This window comes from Calonectris borealis, chromosome W (assembly GCF_964195595.1).
Source record: "Calonectris borealis chromosome W, bCalBor7.hap1.2, whole genome shotgun sequence".
NCBI classification, from domain to species: domain Eukaryota; kingdom Metazoa; phylum Chordata; class Aves; order Procellariiformes; family Procellariidae; genus Calonectris; species Calonectris borealis.
This window is the reverse complement of record NC_134351.1, coordinates 50864431-50888599: the sequence shown is the minus strand read 5'-3', so window position 1 is coordinate 50888599 and position 24169 is coordinate 50864431. Positions and strand designations below refer to the sequence as shown.

The window sequence follows — 24169 nt, the reverse complement described above, 5'->3', positions numbered from 1 at the left end:
CACAACTGATAAATGCACTTCTTCAAGGATGGAACTACATGCAAAGACATAGGTGATACAGGAGACATGTTTGCTAATAAAAAGAGTTATGGTTCAGGTCCTTCCCAGCAGATGCTCTATAGCAGAACAAAATAAAAAAAACAACAAACAAACCACAAAACAAACAAACAAAAAAAACCAAACCAAAAAACCAAACCCAACCCGAAGAAAAAAAAAAAACAAAAAAACAAAAACAAAAAACAAACACAAACCAAAAACACCCAGTCTTCAGCAGCAGTCTCTGGAGACAATTATGTCAGAAGATGATCTAGGAACCTCCAGAAGCAGGGACAGAGCACACGACATTGGTACAGACTACACTACACATCCCAGCTGACTGGCTCCTTCCCTGAGGCAGCATGCCCAGGTTCCTCTGGTGGCATCCCAACCAGAGCTCTGCGGTCCTGCTTTCAAGCCTCTTCTGACCAGGGCAAGAAAGCCTTGACAGTCACCTGGGGAACCTTTGTGAAGTCACCAGCACCAAGCTCTAGAGGCCAGGTCTGCAAGGAACACGGCTGGGCCTGTTCCAGAGAGCCGATAGCTAAGGTCAGACCTTTCAATTCTCTATCTGTTTGACCATGATCAGATCAACATGTAAATGGGCTATTAAGAAGCACTTCCCTCTTAGCTGTTAACATGTTAGCAGCCACATAAATCTCTTTTCATAAAGCTTGTCGAATTCTGCTTTATAAGGAAGTTGTCAAATACAAGTGGAGATTCTTCTTAAAACCTATTTGGAACTGTTTTGGAAGAAAGGAGGAGAAAGATATACCAGAACAGAAAAACAACTCTACTTAGCAATGTTTCAAAACTCTGTAAACACATCAGGTTAGGGGTCAGTACTTTTATAATAAGTTTATCTGCTAGAACCTCAACTTTTGCATTCCCACCCCACCCCAAGCAGTATTATCAGTTACTTACACCACAATGTCACAAATGTGTATCAACTATTTGAAAATAAAGTGGCATTAACAGTACCACAAGTCATAAATTTTTGCAACTTTAGTGTAAAACATTTATTCAGTAATATGCCTAAAGAAACAGGCACTTCAGTGGAAGTTTATAAAAAGAGAGCAGCCTCTATCAACAGGTAGAACTGATGGCAATACTGACCAGAAGTCTCAATAAGAGAGAAGAATCCAATGAATGTAGAACACCAAGTAAAATTTGGGTGGGTGGTTTTTTTTGGGGGGGGAGGAGGGGAATTAGGGGCAAGATAGAGACCAATGATTTCACTATTTCTCATTTGAGACTTTGTTTTTCCATTTTCTAGGATTATGCCACCTACGCAACATCTGCTATTTTTACAAATATGCTTAAAAAGGAATATGTAGTTCTGTACATAAATGATGGGCTGTACATAGAATGCTACTATGGATGACATGAAATTGGAAGAACCAGAGCAGGCAACTGACACTCTTAAATAAGGAGACTGGAATACAGTCTCCACAAAAAATAGAAAGGAGTGCAACTTCTCCATCTAGGCAGTGCTTGGAGAAGATGCTACACGCTCAAGTGAACCATAATTGTGCTACTATGGTTATGCTTCTGCTTTACAAATTCTATCCTTATGATGGTTCCTTCATGCCCAGCTTCTCATTCAACTGCTCTTTATCTGGAAGAAAAAAGTGTATTAGTTAGCACTCTATAATATTCAATTAATTGACAGAAATACTGCTCCAAAACTGTTTGGCATATATTGAAAAAAGCATATATGAAATGGTACTTCTAATTTTGATAACTGTTCCAAGTAAGGTAAATTCATCTGCTATCAGTACTGCCACAATTTTAAGCAAAAGCTAAATTGCAGCAAGCAATTTGCACAAAGTATAAATCATACTCCTTGAGACTAGCTTGTTGTGTTAAATTCCCAATACTCCATTAAATACCACCTGTTTTGGTGAAAGTCTTGTGTATAACCATTACTGGTTCATTTTTGTTAATGCATTTCAAAAATTGACCTCACATGTAACTAAACACTGCGCTACTGGTTAAACAAAGTTGACACTTCTGTTGGAAATGGGGTGAGGGGGCAGGCAGGCTGGAATGCAGGATATTTCATAATAAAAAGTATATTCAAAAAGTATTGCAGACTATGAACACCTGACTGACCTCACAAAAGTTCCAATTACCTACAACACATTTCTAAATAGCCAAATTTGTTCAGAGTAAACACACTATTTCAAACTAACTTAGTGAATCCTCAAAATTTAACTTCAGATTACTCCATTGCTAATGCACCTCAAGGCTTTTTTTTTTTTAAATAGCTGCAGATTACCTCAGAAAGTCAGATGAGCACCTTTCCTCCTACTTGCAAGATGTTGATACAACTAAAGAAAGCATGTTTCCTTTGCTTTTATGTCTCATCTTCCATAAGGAATAAGCATACAAATAATCCGTCTCCCTACACTTCCACAGCAGGGTTCAGCTATTCAGAGTAGATTATTTATGGTAGCATACCCAGTGGCAGAATGGACAAAATCTTGTTGCGAAAGTACATGGACACTTACCCTTCAATTTATGTATTAAGTCTAATGGGATTTCGTGTACCACTGACGCAATTTCCTCCAGATGTTGACAGGATACCAGCAAAGACAACAGGGAATATTTTCTTTCATCGCCAAGAGATATTGGTGATGTCATCTTGGTAAATTCTTCATCCAAGCAGAAGAGTTCTAGAGGACCGCAAAATTCATCTCCTTCTCCTTTTTCTGGTGCAAGACTTAGGTCTGATCTACAACTTCCAGGTTCACCTCCATTATGTCTTTGATGCACCTCCTCTTCACTTCTAGATGCAGTCTTTTTCAGCGCTTTATATGTGTTGAACAGGGACTGTACATCTAGCTTTGATTTTTGAATATCCCCCTTATTTTTTGAACCACCTGTTACACATGTGCTGTCTATTACATCAAAATCAGACTCTGAGCTTTCAGATTTGTTGGGATCTATGTTATCAAGTTCTTCTGGAAGCATCTCATCCAATATCCCCAAGAAGGCAGCTTCATGACTGATAGAACTTAACAATGGAGATACATTCCAGTGCAGCATCCCATCCATTAAGTAACCCCGAAAGTGGTCTGAAGGTAGAACATTTGTTCTACTATTGTTTTCTGAACAAGTATCTGGAGTATTCATGCTCTTCTTTACGTATTGAAAAGTCTGTTCTTCTGGATCTTCTACAGAACTTTTGTTCAAAACAATACATTTTAATTCCTGTTCTTCAGTTCTCTCACTCTCTCACATTCCAGATGTTTCCGAAACTGGAGATTCAATGATATGAATTATACTCATCTGCTCTTGAGGTCTAAATTCTGAAGAACTTAATTGGGACTCCCTTTCTGACAAGGGAGGATCAAAGTCAGGTACAGGAGATGCAGGGATAGAGCACATGAATCTAGAGTCTGCTGCCTTCTGTACTATAGGGCCAGCATCCATTGGAGCTTCTTCTATCATTACTTCAGTTGGGGCTACCTCTATGTCTGATGAGCCCTCAGTCTCAATAGCTTTTCTCCATGAGCTTATAATTTCAGTAACTAAATGGAACAAATCAAGGTAAAATTTTAGTACTTTCATACTCTCAATCAATCTGTTTTTCTTCTGTCCCTTCAGTAACATAAGCAATCCAAGAAGGAAGATGTATAACTGCTTTATATTGTTTATGCTTAGTTTTCTTCCTCAACACAAAGGGGATTCTACACAGGAAAAATATTATGTTAAATCAAATTCACAGTATTCACATCTTATTAGGCCTACTATGTTGTGTTACAGAGTGAGCCATTAGGATAACTTGCAGCTTCACTGAAATAATTATCTTTTTCTTCTTGTGTGACATATACAATGTCAATGAACTAATCACATTTCTAATCAATGAGTATTATAAAAAACAGAGTTTTAGACTTACGCAGATTTTCTGGAGTTCGGGGAATTTGTTTCCTTGTTAAAAATGGGTTAAAAGCCAGTGAGCTAACAAGATCTTCTAATGCCATTCCTTTTCCTTCACCACTCTGAGGCGACTCAGATACCACTGTTTTTGCAACCTGCAGGATGTTAAAGAAGGACAAATCCTGAGAAAGCAAAATTATAACGTCTTTACTTCTGTCAGTTATGGCTCGAAATAAATCCCATTCTCCAAATGATCTGAAGAGTTTGGAATTCCCTGACTCTTCTTCTGTCACTTACTACTTAGGCTCACAATGACCACAGTGAGCCTAAGTAGTAAGTGTCCTAGAAAACACAAAACGAAGATAGGAGACTGAAATCAGAATTCAATTCTAAGTTCCCTCATCATCTATGAATCCATCTTTAAAATAAGAAAATGTACTCAGATAGAATATATTTAAGACACTAGTCAAGAACTGCATAAGGATGAAGACTAGAGCTATATGTACATAAGTAAAACATTTTAGCAGATGAAAAATAACTGTACCATTTCAGTGAAAGATGCAACTTACTGTAAAATGTGCCACAGCTTGATTTGGAAAGTAACTCTTGTGAAGGAATTCCTCAGTTATATCTTAAATAAATTACCTAAGAGAGGAAATACTTAAATTCCTGCTTAAAATTCCCAAGCCCCTGTTAAATATTTAACCTGCATAACTTCAGAAACAAAAAGGACTGTTGAATTCTTAATATATGCAGTAGTTCATAAAGTATGAGGTGATAAAAATCATACCATGATTCTACTGAAAGTGCTATTCACTTCACCATGATTTATAAGTATGATAACTGCACAAGCTCCATGCTTTCAGGGTGTACTTAATTGGGCAGTCACCCCTAAAACTTAGTGACACTGATTACTATCTAGCAGAAAAAAGTAACTTTTGACATATGTGGATTACAAGAGGCATTTTATGATATAATTAGTAATTTGTTCTCTGAACTTAATGATCATTTATTTAAATACAAACAAACAAAAAATAACTTTTCCTAACCTCTTCTGCCAGTTCATCTCTGGCTTTCTTAAGAGAGTCTTCTTTTTTGACAGGAGACTCCGTCTGGATAACATGATCACCTGCATCCTCCCACATTTTTGAAATGGTGGACTCATCCTTTCCACTTTTTAAGATCTTTGGAGGCATAGGCTTTTTTTCCCCCTTGCAAGTTTCAATATGCAAGTCCTAGAGGAATACACAGGAATTATTAGAAGTTTTAAACTCAGGTGTCAGAAAATTAGCATGAAGAAACTGCTGTACAAATTCTGAACAGCAATGGCCTTAGTGTTTAGTCAATAAAAATATTTCAGTCTTAAATTCTAACTAAACGCAAAATATTTTTACAATCGTATTTAAAGTTGGACTTAAGTAGTGGCTAGGATAGGGTGTTGCATAGAACATCCAGTTGCAGATGACTCATCTGCAACTACCTTGAACACACTACAGTGAACAATTGTGCAATGAACAACTGTACATCCAAGTTGCTTTTAGGCCACATTATAACCCTTAAGTTCACACGCAACTTAAAGAAACATCAAAGTCTAACCACTGCTCACACCAAAAAGACTGTTTCAGCAAGCAGGAAATCAGTGACACACTGTATGTTGTACTGGAAGTCAGGTGCAAGTGCACCTACTTCCTACTGTCCTTTCTTAAAGCTTAATGAAGTCCCTGGCAGTTAGCTTTTACAGTTTTACAGGACTGATTCAGATGTGTAAAAATACTACTTAAAAAAAAAAAAAAAAACAACAAAAACAAAAACCCACAACCCTCCCCCCCAAATACTATGTCTAGGCTTCAATTAATGTAAAAAGCAAATATCCTAAGTTTAACTTCTTTGACAGGTAGGAAATTACTGAAGAATAACCTTTTCAATTAACACATCTCTGTTTTCAGATGCTTTTGACAACTCCAAAGGCACTGAAGAGATCCTTGGGGGGGGAGTGGGGGAGGGGAGGGGGAAAAAAAAAAAGAGAAAAAAAAAGATGTTTTAGAGACAAATTAAACAAGTGGCATGCAAGTCTTAGTAGAAGGCCATTACATATTGTGTGCCCCGTATCTGTCCGTTACGATTTCCCTCAATTCATCCCGGTCATCAGAAGGCAATTTTACTATAGGGAGAACATGTGACAATTAGAGCAGATTTAGCCCTAGCTGTGTATCAGCCTCCCAAAATTAATAAATTAAAAAACTTTCCCCTTGATTACAAACAGAAAAAGAAGGGATTTTGTGATACATTTTTTAAACAAGTCTTCTGTATTCTGCAATCAAAGATAACTGGAAAGTCTTCTGCAGATTTGGTAATGTTGTTCTTCCCTAGATATTCTTCCTCTGGCATCCACAGGTCTGTCCCTATATGAACTTACTGATATTTAACAATCACCTGGCTAACAAAAACTTGAGTCTTATCACTTCTGATGAGCATAGCGCTAATTGAATAGGTCTCTAAAATGTAAGGTACAGTCCTCACTTGTTAGGAAGAATGCACCTTAAAATGTTAATATTTGCTGTTATCTGTCTTTAGAATCAGAAGCAAAAATCCATGCTGTATGAAGTCACTGAGAGAAATCCAGGCTTTAATTGTTAACTACTTGCACAACCTTTGAGATGATATGCAACTACATCTACTGATGTCTAAGTATAGGACAGTCTTCCTTTGCTAACTCCCTTTCAACTAACTCTCCTAGTAGGCAACTTTCAAGTATCTGTAGGAGTCATATTATGAAATACAGTGTTATTCAAAAGGTCATGAAACCTTCCTGGACTAAGTAAATAAAAAACAGGCCAAAACTTTTTAGAATACCATTGTTTTGTGTTCTGTCCTTTGCTGGAACTGTAGTAGAGATGCTACAGAACAAAGTGATTTTAGAAAATTCATGAGAAAAGCCTTGTTGAGAAGGTTTAGCACAGTAAGTCTGCTTGGGAGTCAGGGTTTTTTGTTTGGTTTGGTTTTAGTTGTTTTTTTTTTTTTTTTTAAACACAAAAGAAGGGCTCCTGTGAATGTCTGTTCTTTTATTCTCAGGCTATACTGAACATATATGCCTACCTCAACCCAGCCTAAGAAACAGAATTCCGTTTTCTCCACCCGCCTCTTAAAACTTGAAAGGACGTAGTTAAAAACTGATATAAAAACCTTGCAACTTGGCTGCTGCACATCCTATTCAGCAGCAACCAGTTGATCAATCGGTCACCAGCTGGAGAAAGCGGCAGTTACTTTAGGACTATCTTGCTAAATCAGGTGGATGTGACATGTAAGGAGTGGGCTACTGAAATATTCCACTAAGGATCAAGAAATGCAATATATTGCAACTCCAACAAGTAAATTTCTATTTTTTCCACTGCTTTTTTATCAATTTCTCATTAACATCATACCATCTTGGTGGTGGTGTTGACTTATCCATCATAGCCTCCAATGCCCCATCATCTTTCTCATAATGTACTTCATGAACAGACTTCTAGAAAAGCAAGTCAAGAGTTTTATTATTGCTTCTATTTTTTTTTTGCTCAGGCTTCCCAGGTGACACAAGTGACTCAGACCACTTCTGTAGACTATTCACAGGATGGACTTTATGAACACTTCAAGAAAAATAAATTAATACATAAGCAGGAGAGTGAAATCAATCCTTTTGCTCAGGTACCAGTTGCAGCCACAGATGCCACTAGCAGCCAGCACCTATTTGTGTTGTTCCTGAACGCATGTTTGAGAGGCATGATTCTATCTGCTGCCCTGCACATATCAATCATACATTCCACCTTCCTCCAAACTACAATCCCAGCCACATGTCATCATTATCCCCTCCTCTCCACATACACATCGTGTGACACATCAATTCCACAAAGCAAAATTCCACCCATGTTTTCCCCACCATCTTCACCTGCATTTATCAATAAGTACCTCTGTGGACATAGTCATCCCTCTGATCAATGCTGCCTCAGTCCAAGCAAGGCAAAGCACACTATAAGGAAATGTTTTGCACATTATCAGAGGTACACATACCTCATCTCAGGACTCTCTAGAAAAATAAATATCTATTTTGGTACGTTACTTGGATAAACAGTCAAAGTTTAACCTCAGTAGTTCTCTACTAACCCTAAATTTCAGCTTCTGCAAACATAAATGGCATTTTCTTTTGTATTCACCTCAACAACACCTCCAAAATCCAAGCTCACTTGAAGAAGTTAGGTGAGGTTAACATTTTTTTTAAAGCCTACCATGTTAACAGGCAGAAAGTTAGTTTTCTTAGTGGCTGGATTCTCAGATCAAGCATCTTAACCACAGAGTAGAGAGAATGCCACAGACACCAGTTTGTCTCAAGCTTTCTGATATTGCCAGAAGCTCACAGCATTATTGCACAGTGCTTTCATCTTTGAAATTTTTAAGGCAAATGACCTTCCATTTGCAATTCTGTAGCCTTTGCAGCTTCTAGCCTTATACCTACATACCCTCAGACTGCTGGAACAGTGCTTTCACCTTTGTAATCAAAAGGATGTTCTCCCTATTGCTTTGCAGCTTGAAATTCCAACACACGTCTGCTATGTCATTTTTCCTAAAAGGGACTGCAAATGACATGATTCAAGCTGTCTTCCCCCTCCTTTTCCACCCTTGCTTTGTAGCTTCTAATTTATAACTCTATACTAGGGACAGTCAACACTTGGTCAATAAGCACTACCCAGTAAAATAGAATCAGCTCGTCAGCCGACTAGCATGTGCAACATCTATGTCTGATCAAAGTGAGCTCTGATCAGCACTGTAACCTAATGACTGAAAGCAACCAACACAGAGATCAAGTAAGGTCCTGATCAAATGTCACAGTTACTGTGGAATAAGTACTTCAGAATGCACCAGGGAAAGATGCTTACCTGGGAGGACACCTTCAATTTCTTTTCCCAGCTGGCCAGTGGGAAAGGTTTTATCTTCTTTATCTCTTTCTTATTACTCCTCCAACCTGAAGCAACTTTTACTGTTAAAGTGAATGTGTTCTCTAGAACCCATGAATGCACCTTTGTACATGGAAATCTCCCTCAACATCCTTCGTGCAAGAACAACAAAATACCAAACAGCTCCAGCATTGTTTTTTTGCCATATCAAAAGCTTCAGAGAATCTTTGAGATACAAGGTTGAAAAACGTAAGGCAATTGTGGCAAGGAGTCATTCAGAACCAGATTATCAAAGACTATCAAAGATACTTGCAAACGCAAGCAGGGAGTCTTTTCGACTCCAAGTAACTTTTAACAGTTGTGGCGGGGGGGGGGAGAAGGAAAAGAAGCTTCTCCTGTTCACCCACCTGAAACTGATACTAGATGTTGACAAAAGACACTATCCTCCTCATCTTCTTCTGCAAGATTAAAAGAATGGGGTGGCAAAGCTCTTAAATCAAGTTCCTTTCAAAAGAAAAAAAAAGTTACACAAGCAGGCTGAAAAAAATCTGCATATCAACAGCAATTAACAGACAATTATTTACAACAGCTTTTCTGCAAACCAGCTGTCAGACTCAACATGAAACTTTTCCTCTCTCTGTTGGGTAGCTAAGCAAGAGTATAACCTCAGATCCCTGTATCAATGTGTCAGAATGGAAATTATTTTTCATTCATCAAGCAGATCACTTTAAAAGGGAAAAACAGAACTCAGCAGATGTTCAGATTGATAGCACGTGAAAGCTCAATTCAATTTCCACTGGGGGATGGACATGGACAAAACCAAAACCAATCAGCTCACTCTTATGCTGATCTACTGTCTTGACAAGAATGGTTCCATCCCCCATCTCAAATGAAGACACCAGCTGTCATTAAGTCAAATGTATCTTCTTTAAGAAAGTCTACTTCATAAAGCAATTTCTGCTGTATTTTGCTATCTGATTCCCTAACCTTACATATAAAGCTTGTGTTGCAATAGAACACACCAGCTTAGATGTACATCCTCTCTCACCTTCACCCTTTCTCTTCCCCAGAATCAGATAAATTGAACACTACTTACTGGATGCTGATCTAAGATTAAATTAAAAGGACACAGGTTAAGAAAGCTTTTCCACTTCGCTTTCCAGTCGTCTTGTTTTCTAGATATAGATCCACTCATTGACACACAATGCTGTTGCTCTATTTTTAGTCTGTAATATGAGCATGGAAAATGAACATAACACATCTGTTGGTGGAGATAATACTCTCCATCTTTATGCAGAATTGTTATGTGTTCCCCTTATCCTGCAAAATCTTTAATATATATCAACTTAGTGCATGCACAAATGCATGAATAAGAACTAACCGAAATTTACAACCTAAAAAGCAGCTGCTAGGTAGTCTTCATGTTTCTTACAGTAGAATTTGAAGAACTATACTAAAATACATACACACAATGATATGCACTTAAACTTTCCCTAAGCCAGTTTCAGATAAAGTTTTAAAATCCCAGAACTGATTAACATAACAAGAAAAAAAAAAATCAGATCAGCTAGCAAACAAGGTCCCCAGAACAAAGCCTAAAATATTAATGAAGCAAGGGCAAAAAGCTGAAGTTACCTAGAGAAGAATCTCAGTTAAAAGTTATATAGATAATCAAGACAAATGTGAATTTCCCAGAGGCAAAGGAAAAAGATTGAACCAACATGTTCTCACTATAAATGATATTATTTTAGAAAAGACTCCAAGGTAGGAAAACATGATCCTTAGACTAAAGAACAAGGAACCAGAGAAAATTTCCAGACAATTACCTCTTTGCTTCCAAATCCTGTAGTACTTTATTGCAGAGCGTAATCTTATCCTCAATGACCTGAATTTGTTGTTTTAATTCAGATTGACAACGTTCATCTCTCAATGTCCTCAGGGCTTCATTTAATAACTGAATAACTGTTAAGAAATTCAGTTTTTCAGCTTCATATACATTTCCTGTACAAACCTTGAAGTATAGCAAGCAAGAAAAAAACGAATTAGTGAACAGCATCAGTATCAGAAAGTTATGTCTTCTGTAGTCAGAGCAGGGATACAAAGTTCCACTTTGTATTTTGATTCAGTTCCCAATTGTTTCATTTTTCAAAAAATGCACTCTAGATTTAAGCCTCAGGTTTGCTTTCTAGAATCAGCTGCTTGAAAGCAGCCTATAAAGCAATATGAACTAAGAAAACTTCAACTAATGAGGTATTCTGCTTAACCACTGCCCCAAAAGATGTGGCAGGCCTAAACAGCACTGTATACTACACACTGGAAACAAAAGCCCATTAGTTAAAGCAATAGTTAAACTGGTCAACCTAGTTTTAATGTCTAAACAACAAAAAAAACCAAGTACCAATCACGCAGACTTACCAATGCAGTTATTGAACTTAAAAAGTTAATGGTTGAAACATAACCAATACAAAATAGCAGCATAATCATAACAAACTTTTACATACAAATTAGACATATTTTCTCCATCCTTGAGGAATTATGTCTTATCATCTGTGAAGTACTTTGTTGTTTTTTGTGGTTTGTTTTTTTTTTTTTTTTAAAAGGTATCTAATTACACCCCTGGCAACTAAAAAAAAAAAAATACAGTTTAGCAAGAAGGACAAAAATTACTTACTTGGTGTATGCTACTTTCAACTCTGTGAGCCAACAGCCACAGAACACTGAAAACAACATTAGTTCCATCTAAAACGCACTGACCAACACAATCTTCAAGTTCATCAAGTACAGAATCCACAACTTCCTTTTCCTTTTTCAGAGATGTAAGCATTTCCATTGTAAGTGTCCACATACTGCGGACCTTAATAGGCAAGAAGGACAAAAATACTATGTTAAAATGTTTGCCACCTATAATGACAGAGTATCAAAACAGCATAAAGGCAGATGAAGGGGCTAGCATAACCACAGGTAGACAAGTGGAAATAACAATATCTGAGAGTAAGTGTTGCAGAAATGTAAGAAGAAATACAGTACGTTGCCACAGCAGAAAAAAAATGCTCACCTTTTGAATTCTCTCAGTTTTGTCATTTTTGTTTTGGTCATTTTGTTTCATCCTATATGCACATGCAAAACAAAAGTTCAAGTGGACTACAATGAAATTATAGTTCATATTTCATAAAATTGAGTGAGAAATTGATTTTATATATGCTAACTTAGTTACAAGGAAAAACACTTACTTGCAAGACTGTATCTGCAGGACTGCATATTCAGACTTTATCTGTTTTATTTCTTTAATTAAAAGCCTAGGAAAAAAGTTAACAGTTACCACAGATTTTTTAAAAAATCCAAGTTTCTACTATGCTATTCTCAGAATTCCTTACAATCACTAACCAATCATGTTCATTCTTTCCAAATCTGCATACTGAGGCAGTTTTGGAACGACACAAAAAACACCTTATCCCTGACTTCCTCACCATGACTTTACGCAGAAAGACAGCCAGGAAAGACACTAAGATATTTGTAAATTAGGCAATTAAGCTCTCACTTATTCTATTGCAATGGAACAGCTTTTATTAGACCCAAGAACAATAATGAAGTTACTAGAAATGTACTTTATCAATATAAACCTCCAAATATATTCAGCAATTGTACAGTACCCAAATTCTAAAGGATCTTCAGAGTTCTGATGCCTTGTTGAGAATAAAAAAAACTATAGAGAATTACATTTTTGATGGGTACCACTCACAAGGTAAGCAAGAGCACTAACACCTCCCAAGCAGGGTGAGAGGAGATGCAGAATTATAGAAATCAGAGAAGTTTAGGAGACTTTGACCTCTGGGAATTATATCGTTGAGCCTTCCATTGAAAGCAGAGCCTTCAATTATGTTACTCATGGTCCTGTCAAGCCAAGTCTTGAATGTTTCCAGCAAGGGAGATTCCACCACTTTTCTGGGCAACCTATTCCAGTGTTTAATTGTTCTCACATGAGATTTTTTAATTTTTTTTTTTTTCATCCAGATGGATTTTTCCCTTAAGCACCTTGGGCCTGTTGCCTCTTGTCCTGTCACCATACATCCTTGTGAAGAGAGTACCACCATCTTCTCTACAACTACTTTTTAGATATTGGAAGACTGATTAAACCCCCTGAGTTTTGTCTTCCTCAGGCTAAACAAACCCAATTTCTACAGTTTTTACTCATATGTGTCAAGTTCTCCAACCCTCTAATCATTGTAGTCCTCTGCTAGAATCTCTCTTATCTTTCGATCTCTCTCCTCAACTGGGGGGACCAAAACTGAACACAGTATTCCAGGTGTGGCCTTAGAATTGCCAGGCAGAGTGAAATGCATCTCTTGATCTGCTGGCTGTGCTCCTTTTCATACAGCCTAGGAGGCTGTTGGTCTTCTTGGCTACCAGGGCACACCGCTGACTTGTGCTCAGCTTGTGGCCCAACACTACTCTCACCTCTGGTTCTTCTTAGCAGAGCTGCTCCCCAGCCGATCACCCGCAAGCCTGTGCTGCTGTTGGGGATTATTCCATCCCAGGTGCAGGACTTCGCACTGATCTTTGTTAAGCCTCACACAATTCTTGTTGGGCAAGTCTCCAAACCCAGCAAGGTCTCTTTGTGTAATGGCTCTTCATTCCAGTATATCTACCTTTCCTCACAGTTTGGCATCATCTGCAAGTTTGGTGGGTTTGCATTCAATCCTGTCATCCATATCCCTTATGAAGATAAGGAATAGCGTAAGACCCAGTATCAACCCCAGAGGAACTTCACTCGTGATCAGTTAGACTTTGAGGCACTACCACCCTTTGGGTTCACCCCTTTAGCTAGCCTTCTATCTTTCCAAAGATGATGGAGCAGTTCTGAAATGATGCCAGGTAAGTATCTCTGCACCTTTGGATGCATTCCATCAGGTAGCAAAGGTTTGCGTATGTCCAGTTTGTACACATGAACCTCTGCTTTACCCTCTTCTACTATCAGTGGTTTGTTGCTTCTTTCATCATTGCTTCTTGGCACAGAGACTGGGTTACTCACTGTGACAAGTGAGGCAAAGAAGGCATTAGGTATTTCAGCCCGTGACACTTATCATTAAGGTTGGAAAAGACCTCTAAGATCATCGAGTCCAACCGTCAACGCAACACCACCATACCCACTACACCATGTCCCTAAGCGCCTCATCTACACGTCTTTTAAATGCTTCCAGGGATGGTGACTCAACCACTTCCCTGGGCAGCCTGTTCCAAGGCTTGACCACTCTTTCACTAAAGAAATTTTTCCTAATGTCCAATCTAAACCTCCCTTGGCACAACTTGAGGCCATTTCCTCTCATCCTATCAACTTGTAACTTGACATACCATTTCATTCAGAAGCAGACCTAAATCCTCCATGTACTTCCACTTCCTAACAACACACCTATGGAAGCCTTTTTTCAGGCTCTTACCAGGCTCTTGGAGCTTTAGCTGAACTTTGGCCTTCATAACGACATCACTGCACACCTGAGAAATATTTCTGTATTTATGTCAGGGAGTCAGTCCCCTTTTCCATATTCCATATGCTGCTTCTTTGGTTTCTGAGCTCTATCACTAGCTCACTCTTTTAACCAGGTTGGTTTCTTGTTATGCCTGCTTCTTTTCCCACTTAAGGGGATGGACCACGCTTGAGCTTCAGCGAGGATCTCTGAAAATATCCTAGCGCTCCTGAGCCCTTCTGCTTTCCACAGGATACCTCCTAGCAGTTTCCTGGGCAAGTAGAAATCTGCTCCTTTAAGTCCAGTGTCATTATTCTTCCACTTGTCTTCCTCACGTTCCTTAGGATCTTAAGTTCTACAGTCTTGGCTGCAGTGACCATATGGCTCCTGTTGGCAGTTACGTCTCCAGAAAAGTTTCTCTTACTTGTAAGCAGTGAGTTCAAAAGAGCACTACTCCTACTCAGCACACCAAGTGATTGCATTACAAAGTCATCCTCAATGCACTCCAGTTTCCCAGATTGCTAATGCACAATTAGCGTGTCCCACAGTGACTAAGCAAAGACCCAATGTTTCATCCTGAGACAGTTATGTTCTAAGACGTGACCCTTCAAATGTTAAGAAATCATAGTGCTATACATGCAGAATTCCCTGACCATTTTTAATGCCCGAGTGACCATATCTTCCAAAATATAGCATCTCCTAACTGAATAACTGATTTCTTTAGACTATTATGCTTCACAAAAGACTGTACAAACAGTAGAACTGTCAATTAAAGGAGGTAAAGGGGGAAAAAATGGGCAGAAGCTCAACAGAACTCATGATGGAAAGCAGATGCAGCCTCCTCAAATCCTTTTAAAAACACACAAAAGTCAGCTTTTATGAAAAGACTCCATTTCTTTAAATGCATTACTTACTGTGCTTTTTTCTCATATTCTTGAATAACAAAAACTTCCTTTTGAAAAATTTGCAGAAGTTTATTGTATGTGACTACATCTTGCATTTGCCATGTACATATCCTTAGGTCTCAACATTACAGCTTCAGCAAAAGGTATATCAGTGCCTAAATGAAAGTTAATGTTTGGATTACATCATTCACTTTTAGCAAATAGACAACTTCCTAATCTACCTAGTTTGAATTGAAAGAATCACAAATCAAGATGCCCATTTTACCTGGACTGAAACAGAGTATGCAGTGTACTGTCTTTTTTGCCAGTTCTTTCTCTTGTACACATTTTTATTCCATCACTCACTCCCTTTCCCTATTCTTTAGGTCACCAAAACAATACAAGATGCCTACAATAGACAGTTCTGATCCTTCAGAATTCCTCAAGTTGTGAGAAAGAGTATAGTATAGTGGTCCGATACTTTTGGACCAAACCATTGCTTGTGTGGGTAATGGTGTACAGCATTACACAGATGAACCTTGCAGCAAGACCCATAAAGCAATAGAAAGCAAAACAATCTGCACTGTTCTATCCGCAGTAGCTCTATGCAAGTGCACAGAACCCTGTGAAAGATTTTGAACTGAGCAGCCAACTCGGAACTACTTAAAGCTCTTGGCATACATTAAAGACTTGACAGATTCACTGTCAAACATGACAAATGAAGCATTTTTATTGTTCCATTACAGCTTACCTACAGAGTTCGTTTTCATGTCCTTAACCACTACATGTCTTGCAAACCGATACAATAGCTGAATAAATTTAGGACCAGCAGGAGAAATAAATGAAGAAGGTGTAATTTGTGGAAGGCAGCTTTCATCTTCATTCTAGAAAAGTTAAATTTGTTTTAAACACAAAACTAATCTAAGAAATAAAGCCTAAACAACAGCCATCAAACATTTAGCTGAGTACCAAAACACTTGCTAGCCAGCCCGATGCAAAGCTAAACTACTTTGCCACCACAGTTGACATCTACTCTAGTGTCGTGGTTTAATCTGGCAGGCAGCCAAATACCACGCAGCCGCTCACTCACTCCCCCCGCCCCCCAGTGGGACGGAGAGAGAATCAGAAGGATAAGAGTGAGAAAAACTCGTGGGTTGAGATAAAGACAGTTTAATAGAACAGAAGAGGGAAAATAATAATTATAATTATAAAATATACAAAATGAGTGATGTACAATGCAATTGCTCACCACCCGCGCTGACCGATAACCAAGTAGCGATCGGTACTTCCTCGATCACGCCTACCCTTCATATACTGAGCATGATGTCACATGGTATGGAATACCCCATTAGCCAGCTGGGCTGGCTGTCCTGATTATGTTCCCTCCCATCTTGTGTACCTAGCTCAGTCAGTAGGCATGGGAGCTGTCCTTGGACTAGGAGGGCACTTAGCAACAACTGAAAACATCAGTGTGTTATCAACATTCTCCTCATACTAAATCCAAAACACAGCACTAGGAAGAAATTTAACCCTATCCCAGCCGAAACCAGGACAGTATCTACCCCTTATTCCATACCATTTACGTTATGCTTAGGTCTCACATTTTTCGATACATTTCAATTAATCACCACTATCTTTCTTTTTATATATACATATATATATATATATGCACACACAGATATCATTCCCTTAGTCTATGGACTATCCCTTTAAAATGTCCATTGAGTTCATTTAGTCCACGACTTTGGGCTCCATCTGTCATAACAGTCTTGCAGGGCAGGAGAGATGGTGTGTGGTGTTGGGCTGTTGCGTCCTGAAGCCAGTTCTCATTTCAGTACTGCTGTGCTCGTCCAGTCCTATCATCGTTGCACTTTGCTCAGTTTCATCGGAGTTAGTTCATTCTTCATTAATCTGGGTGATTTTCACTGCTATACCATTGATAGCAACCATAGAAATAATGATATACAATATCATATAACAATTGACATCATAAAATTCAGTTCATTGGCTATTTTCACCCAAAATTAAATCCCCCTGAGGTACACACCGGACCTGCCCATCCTTTCGCATCACCCACCAAGTGCACCCAGGTCCTTGAGCAAAAGCAATCCCATGGATGGGTTTTCCCTTGCCAGAGGCAGGAGTAACCCAGACTGTCTTCCCCAGCATATTTCTTATGTGCACGACAGGGACTTTATCTCCATCTACAGTACGTAAGAGTCTTGATTGGGCAGGGCCAGCTCGATTAACAGATCCCCTGGTGTTGACTAACCAGGTGGCTTTTGCTAAATGTGTGTCCCAATGCTTGAATGTCCCACCACCCATTGCTCTCAGCGTAGTCTTTAGCAGTCCATTGTATCGTTCGATTTTCCCGGAGGCTGGTGCATGACAGGGGATGTGATAGACCCACTCAATGCCATGCTCTTTGGCCCAGGTGTCTATGAGGGTGTTTCGGAAATGAGTCCCGTTGTCTGACTCAATTCTTTCTGGGGTGCCATATCACCATAGGACTTGCTTTTCAAGGCCCAGGATGGTGTTCTGGGCAGTGGCATGGGGCACAGGGTATGTTTCCAGCCATCCTGTGGTTACTTCCACCATGGTGAGCACATCGCGCTTGCCGTGGCGGGTCTGTGGGAGTGTGATATAATCAATCTGCCAGGCCTCCCCATATTTATATTTCAACCATCGTCCTCCATACCAGAGAGGCTTTACTTGCTTGGCTTGCTTGATTGCAGCGCATGTTTCACATTCATGGATAACCTGTGCAATAGCATCCATGGTCAAGTCCACCCCTCGATCACGAGCCCATCTATATGTTGCATCTCTTCCTTGATGGCCTGAGGCGTCATGGGCCCACCAAGCTATAAATAATTCACCCTTATGTTGCCAGTCCAGATCCACCTGAGCCACTTCAATCTTAGCAGCCTGGTCCACCTGCTGGTTGTTTTGGTGTTCCTCAGTGGCCCGACTCTTGGGTACGTGAGCATCTACATTATGTACTTTTACAGCCAGGTTCTCTACTCGGGCAGCAATATCTTGCCACAACGCGGCAGCCCAGATGGGTTTGCCTCTGCGCTGCCAGTTGTTCTGCTTCCACTGCTGCAACCACCCCCACAGGGCATTTGCCACCATCCATGAGGCAGTATAGAGATAAAGTCCTGGCCATTTTTCTCGTTCAGCAATGTCCAAGGCCAGCTGGATGGCTTTCACCTCTGCAAACTGGCTCGATTCACCTTCTCCTTCAGTAGTTTCTGCAACTTGGCGTATAGGACTCCATACAGCAGCTTTCCACCTCCGATGCTTTCCCACAAGGCGACAGGACCCATCAGTGAACAGGGCATATTGCTTCTCATTTTCTGGTAGTTTGTTATACAGTGGGGCCTCTTCAGCACACATCACTTCCTCCTCTGGGGATATTCCAAAATCTTTGCCTTCTGGCCAGTTCGTGATCACTTCCAAGATTCCTGGGCGACTGGGATTTCCTATTCGGGCCCGTTGTGTGATCAGTGCGGCCCACTTACTCCACGTAGCATCGGTTGCATGATGTGTAGAGGGGACGCTCCCTTTGAACATCCAGCCCAGCACCGGCAGTCGGGGTGCCAGGAGGAGCTGTGCTTCAGTACCAACCACTTCCGAAGCAGCTCGAATCCCTTCATATGCTGCCAATATCTCCTTCTCTGGCAAGGGATCCCAGCTGTTTGGCCTCCTTCCCCTCTAATTCCAGGCTACTGGCCCCATTATCCCAGCATCGGAGCAGCCAGGTAACAATATGCTCGCCTGGGCGTCGGCTGAAATCTTTCCGCATATCTCGCAGCTCACTCAGGGATAGGGATCGGGTGGTTTCCGTCTCGTTTATGAGTTCTTCCTCTTCCTCCTCCTCTCCTCGTGATGGCCCTGCTCTTCCACCATCCCTTTCTAAACGACCTGACCTCTGCTTCCAAGATTTCCTCTTCTGTACAGGGGCAACGGATACCAGCAAGGGTTGGTCCTCTGGTTCAGCTGTAGTGCCTGTTGCTGGAGCTTGAGTGGCTGCAGTGCCTGTTGCAGGGGTTGGAGAAGCTACGGTGACTGTTGCCGGGGTTTGAGTAGCCACAGGGGTTGTCGTGGGGGTTGGAGTAGCCGCAGTGCCTGTCGTCGGGTTTTGAGTAGCCACCGTGTCTGTAGCCGCCTCCGAGACTCGCCGCTCCACCCGCCCCGATGAGGCACCGCTGCTTGCCCTCCCTCTTTTCTTGTTGCTGAGGGTTGATCTCTGGACAGTATTCCTGAATAGTTGTTTAACCCTAAACAAGGCCTGAACCACATTCAGGAGACATAGTAGCAATATGAACATGCTTGTTTGAACATCCCAAGGATATTCAAAATTCTCAGGGAATATTGTGGACATCTTTGTGAAGAGGATAGAAGAAAAAGGAGTTTCTGACAATATGGAAGGGAAGATGAACAAGTGGGAGAGAGTGTCCCATCCCGTCTCCCCCTTAAATTCATTCTCCGAGGAGAAAAAAGTGCAATTACCAATAATTTCTAAGAGGTGGTTCCCAAGGTACAGAAATGACGGCAGTGCCGAGTACAGATACCAGATTAGACTTACGACCAATGATTTTATCACCTCATAAAACAGCAACAAAATGATAATCTTGGCCCAGTTCCGACTAATGATAAACAGCACAACAGGGAACATATACTGCAAGCAAGGTATTACATGACCCAACATTGAGAGCCAGCCCCACAACTTTGAGAGCCAATACATCAACATTGTGACCAATCAATATAATGAATGCTTATAACAATTTTGCCTTAACACACTTTGGTCAGATCTATCGTTATCTCAACCCTTCGAGCTCCACGTTGGGCGCCAAAAAGGACTGTCGTGGTTTAATCTGGCAGGCAGCCAAATATCACGCAGCCGCTCGCTCACTCCCCCCGCCCCCCCAGTGGGACGGGGAGAGAATCGGAAGGGTAAGAGTGAGAAAAACTCGTGGGTTGAGATAAAGACAGTTCAATAGAACAGAAGAGGGAAAATAATAATGATAATGATAGAATATACAAAATGAGTGATGCACAATGCAATTGCTCACCACCCGCGCTGACCGATAACCAAGTAGCGATCGGTACTTCCTGGATCATGCCTACCGTTCATATACTGAGCATGACGTCACATGGTATGGAATACCCCATTAGCCAGCTGGGCTGGCTGTCCTGATTATGTTCCCTCCCATCTTGTGTACCTAGCTCAGTCAGTAGGCACGGGAGCTGTCCTTGGACTAGGAGGGCACTTAGCAACAACTGAAAACATCAGTGTGTTATCAACATTCTCCTCATACTAAATCCAAAACACAGCACTAGGAAGAAATTTAACCCTATCCCAGCCGAAACTAGGACATCTAGTCAGCAGAAGAGACTAAAGCTCTTTGAATGTTCAACCCCCCATCCCTAGTTCTGTAGGCGAAAGACAGTTTCAATGCAAAGACTGAAATCAGTGTTGGGTAAACATTAGAAATCTCTGCCCTCCTCACTCCTAACTGGTAATCCCTACCTTTGAAAAAACATTCAAGTTTTCTTTCATATTTTCTACTGAAGTCATTAATCAGTGTACTTTGTTCTGCTTTTATCTTACTCAAAGATATTGCATTGTTGGCTTTCACCTTGTCCATTACTACTAAGAAAATAAAAGTGTTCCAATACATAAAGACCTAATTTCTAGAACTATCATTAAAACAAAGGCAGCATGAGAAGATAACATAATAACCAATGATACCTGAAGCAATCAATTTTGGTTTGTCTCTTTTCCTTTAGAAAGCTCGCCTTAAACTTTAGTCCCTTTCCCCATATATAAGGAAAGACTAATGTTAAAAAAGTTTTTCATGCATCTGAAACCACTTTCACAGTAATAAACACCTTCCCAGGCAACTTAAGCAAACATCTCTCAAGTTGAAGAAAATTATTCTCACCCAGAGCTGAGGAACCCTCTAGACTTCTGTTTAATCAAATATCATTATTCAGAAGCAAGCCACAGCGGTTTTAAGACCCAAGATTAAGTCTCTGTCATCGAAATTCCACCATGCCACAATTTTTTCCTCAAACAAGTTTAAGATAAACTATGTGAAATAAGACAAAAGGTAAAACTGAATTCTTTGGTAAAACAATCTTATTTAAAAGCACTACATATTCTCTCAAAAAAAGAATGAGGTCACAGAAACCAGTAGAGCACCAATTTCCACTCTTCATAATACTCACTGCAATATCTTTTAGCCATATACAGCACCGCTTCCTAAATTCAGGATCTGTGAAGTTTTTTACTGGAACTGAACAGTCTCTTTCCATTTAAAAAGGATAAGGAAAAAGAAGAAAAAAAAAAAGAAAAAGCAATTTCAAAACATGTTCAAATATTCAGTTACCTAATTAACCATTATAAGAACATGACTAAGACAAAGATTTCTTAGTTATGCCTCCTGGAGGAGCCAGAAAATGAGGGGATATAGCCTAGACCAAGAATAGCTAAAAGTTTGTTAAATGACAAGGTTTTCTTGCCATAATAAGTTAATTATAGACTATTTCAGAGACAGATTTGTCTGCAGCTCTTTTTAACTCAGGAGAAGGGAAGAGGAAAAAAGAGGGGTCAGAATGCTGACAATTTTCATATCACTGGTCTTCCTCCAGCCATTTCTCTAATGTATAAGCTAAAATAGCTCAGCTATACAAGGAAAAACCTTAAGGAAGATGGGGTTCTTGCCATGTTGAAGGTCCTGGCAGCAATCCATAACTCAGAAATGTTACTCACTGTTTTATCAGGGAAATGAATGGGAAAGGTAGATTACTTTGCAGCTATGAAAGTTTTTACCAAACTTGCCAAGTTACAGATACTATCAGAAACAACTTTAATTAAGGCAAGTTTTCTGATCCATTACAGAGTTGTGATCAAGAGGAAACAAATTCTCTGGCTGTATGTTCTTTTTCCACAGCATTCCCCAAGAGACCACTTTTCTTCCCCCCTCAGCAACTGCATAAACCATATTCTTGATTACGTGCACAGCAGTAACCTCACAAGCCAAATACTCACGTGAAAGTTTCTGCTGCGCGGGACTCATCCAGCTTAGCAAACAAGAAGAGGGCAATGACGTGAAACGCACCGTTGTTTGGGTTATCAAACATCTTCCTAATACACAAATAAACAGCTACATCAGAAGTAGTTAGGATGCCAAATTAACACAGCATTTTTACTGGCCGTTTAAGATTACAAAATACTACTTCATATTAAAGTGTTACAAGTTATACATTGAATGCTTTATTTGCTGCATAGTTAAAAATATACATCCTCCAGCCTACTTAACAAAGTTGAAATAATTTCGGTGAGAGCATTTTCTCTCGAAGAAGTTTTCAAACCAAGAGGTACGGAGCCAATGAGCTCACTTTCTCCATATGACTGCGCGGGACGTATCAATCGGAGAGCAAGAGTTATTATTATTTCTGGGTTTCATTTCTTCAGCCGTGGATAACACAGATCACTACAGCAATTCGGGCACTTCCTCTGTGTTACGTATCGCCAAGGGCACCAGCCCCTCGGCGGCCACAGCGAGACCCCCCCTCTCCTCTTGAGACGTGCGCTCCTAGGTGAAACCCAGGGCCCCGCTCGGGGGCTGGCAGCCGCAGAAGGGTCCCCCCTCCACCTTCTCCTCCTCCTTCCCCAGCTCTCCCTTGCACTTACATTCCCAGTACGAAGCCGCTGTCGCCAGCCTCCGGGTCGAAGCCGAGGGCCAGCGCGTAGAGCCAGAGATGTTCGACCTCCCACTCGACGTCCATAGCGCCAAGCGGCTTACGGAGCACCCGCCAACAAAACCAGGTGGAGAGCGGCCGCCGAACGCCCACCTAACGGCCACCGCGCTGCCACCATCTTCCCCCGCCCACAAAAACCTCCCACGCGCGGGCCCGCCCACACCAGGCCCTAACGCCACGAGACCTCCCGCTGGCCCCCGTTGACTAGAAACGACGGCGCACAAGGCAAGCCGAGGCCTTGGCGCGACCTGCACGTGCTACGGCGTGCTGCCTCCCAGGAGGTGTAGTCCGGGCGGCAATACGCCACTGGCGAGGCCTCGCGCCTGCGCGCCGACGGCGGCCGGCGAGCGCAACGGCTGCCACCTTGGTGGAGGCCGCTGTGCCGAGGGGCCCCCGAAAAGACTGGGCCGCGAGGGGGCGGGCAGCAGCGGCGGGGCCGGCCCGTCGGTCGAAAGCCGCCCTGAGGAGGCCCCGAGCAGCGTGAGCTGATGGTAGGGGGCGTCGCACTTTGGGCAGCAGTTGGACTGGACGACCTCCAGAGGGCCCTTCCAATTTAAATTATTTTGTAATCGGGTTACAAAATTGTTGTGGTTTAACCCAGCAGGCAGCCAAACACCACACAGCCGCTTGCTCACTCCCCCCCACCCCAGTGGGACAGGGAGAGAATCGGGAGGAAAAAAAAAAAATTTGTGGATTGAGATAAAGACAGTATTAAGAACATTAAGAACAGAAAAAGAAATTATAATAATAATAATAATAATAATAATGGAATACACAAAGTGAGTGATGCACAATGCAATTGCTCACCACCCGCTGACCGATAACCAAGTAACGATCGCTACTTCCTGGAACACACCTACCATTCATATACTGAGCATGACGTCACATGGTATGGAATACCCCGTTGGTCAGCTGGGCTGGCTGTCCCAGCTATGCTCCCTCCCAGTGCTCGATAGAGCATGTAAGCTGAATGTCCTTGACTAGCAGGGTACTTAGCAACAACTGAAAACATCAGTGTGTTATCAACATTCTCCTCATACTAAATCCAAAACACAGCTCTAGGAAGAAATTTAACTCTATCCCAGCCGAAACCAGGACAAAAATTTAACACGAAAACCAAGTAAAACTCGTACTGGCAGCAGGCTATGTGGTTCACTTTTATTCCAAGGCATTTCAGTGACTAGACTTCAGTGCTCACCACAAG

At 41.0% G+C, this 24169-nt stretch overlaps 1 protein-coding gene and 1 non-coding gene across 2 annotated transcripts; both read right to left on the bottom strand.

The window, feature by feature from the left end:
* Positions 1-616: 616 nt before the first annotated feature.
* LOC142075122 (HAUS augmin-like complex subunit 6) lies at positions 617-23087 on the bottom strand. The gene is given in 19 exon segments (XM_075136149.1): positions 617-1654; positions 2550-3572; positions 3941-4076; positions 4971-5156; positions 5839-5902; positions 7344-7426; positions 7963-7973; positions 9257-9353; positions 9946-10075; positions 10676-10860; positions 11521-11703; positions 11905-11956; positions 12080-12145; positions 15226-15300; positions 15302-15371; positions 15947-16079; positions 21430-21508; positions 22253-22348; positions 22898-23087. Coding segments are annotated over 19 exon segments (2811 nt in total). The 5' UTR covers positions 22993-23087; the 3' UTR covers positions 617-1607.
* LOC142075143 (small Cajal body-specific RNA 8) lies at positions 6014-6143 on the bottom strand. Its single transcript, XR_012670802.1, has one exon.
* Positions 23088-24169: the final 1082 nt, after the last annotated feature.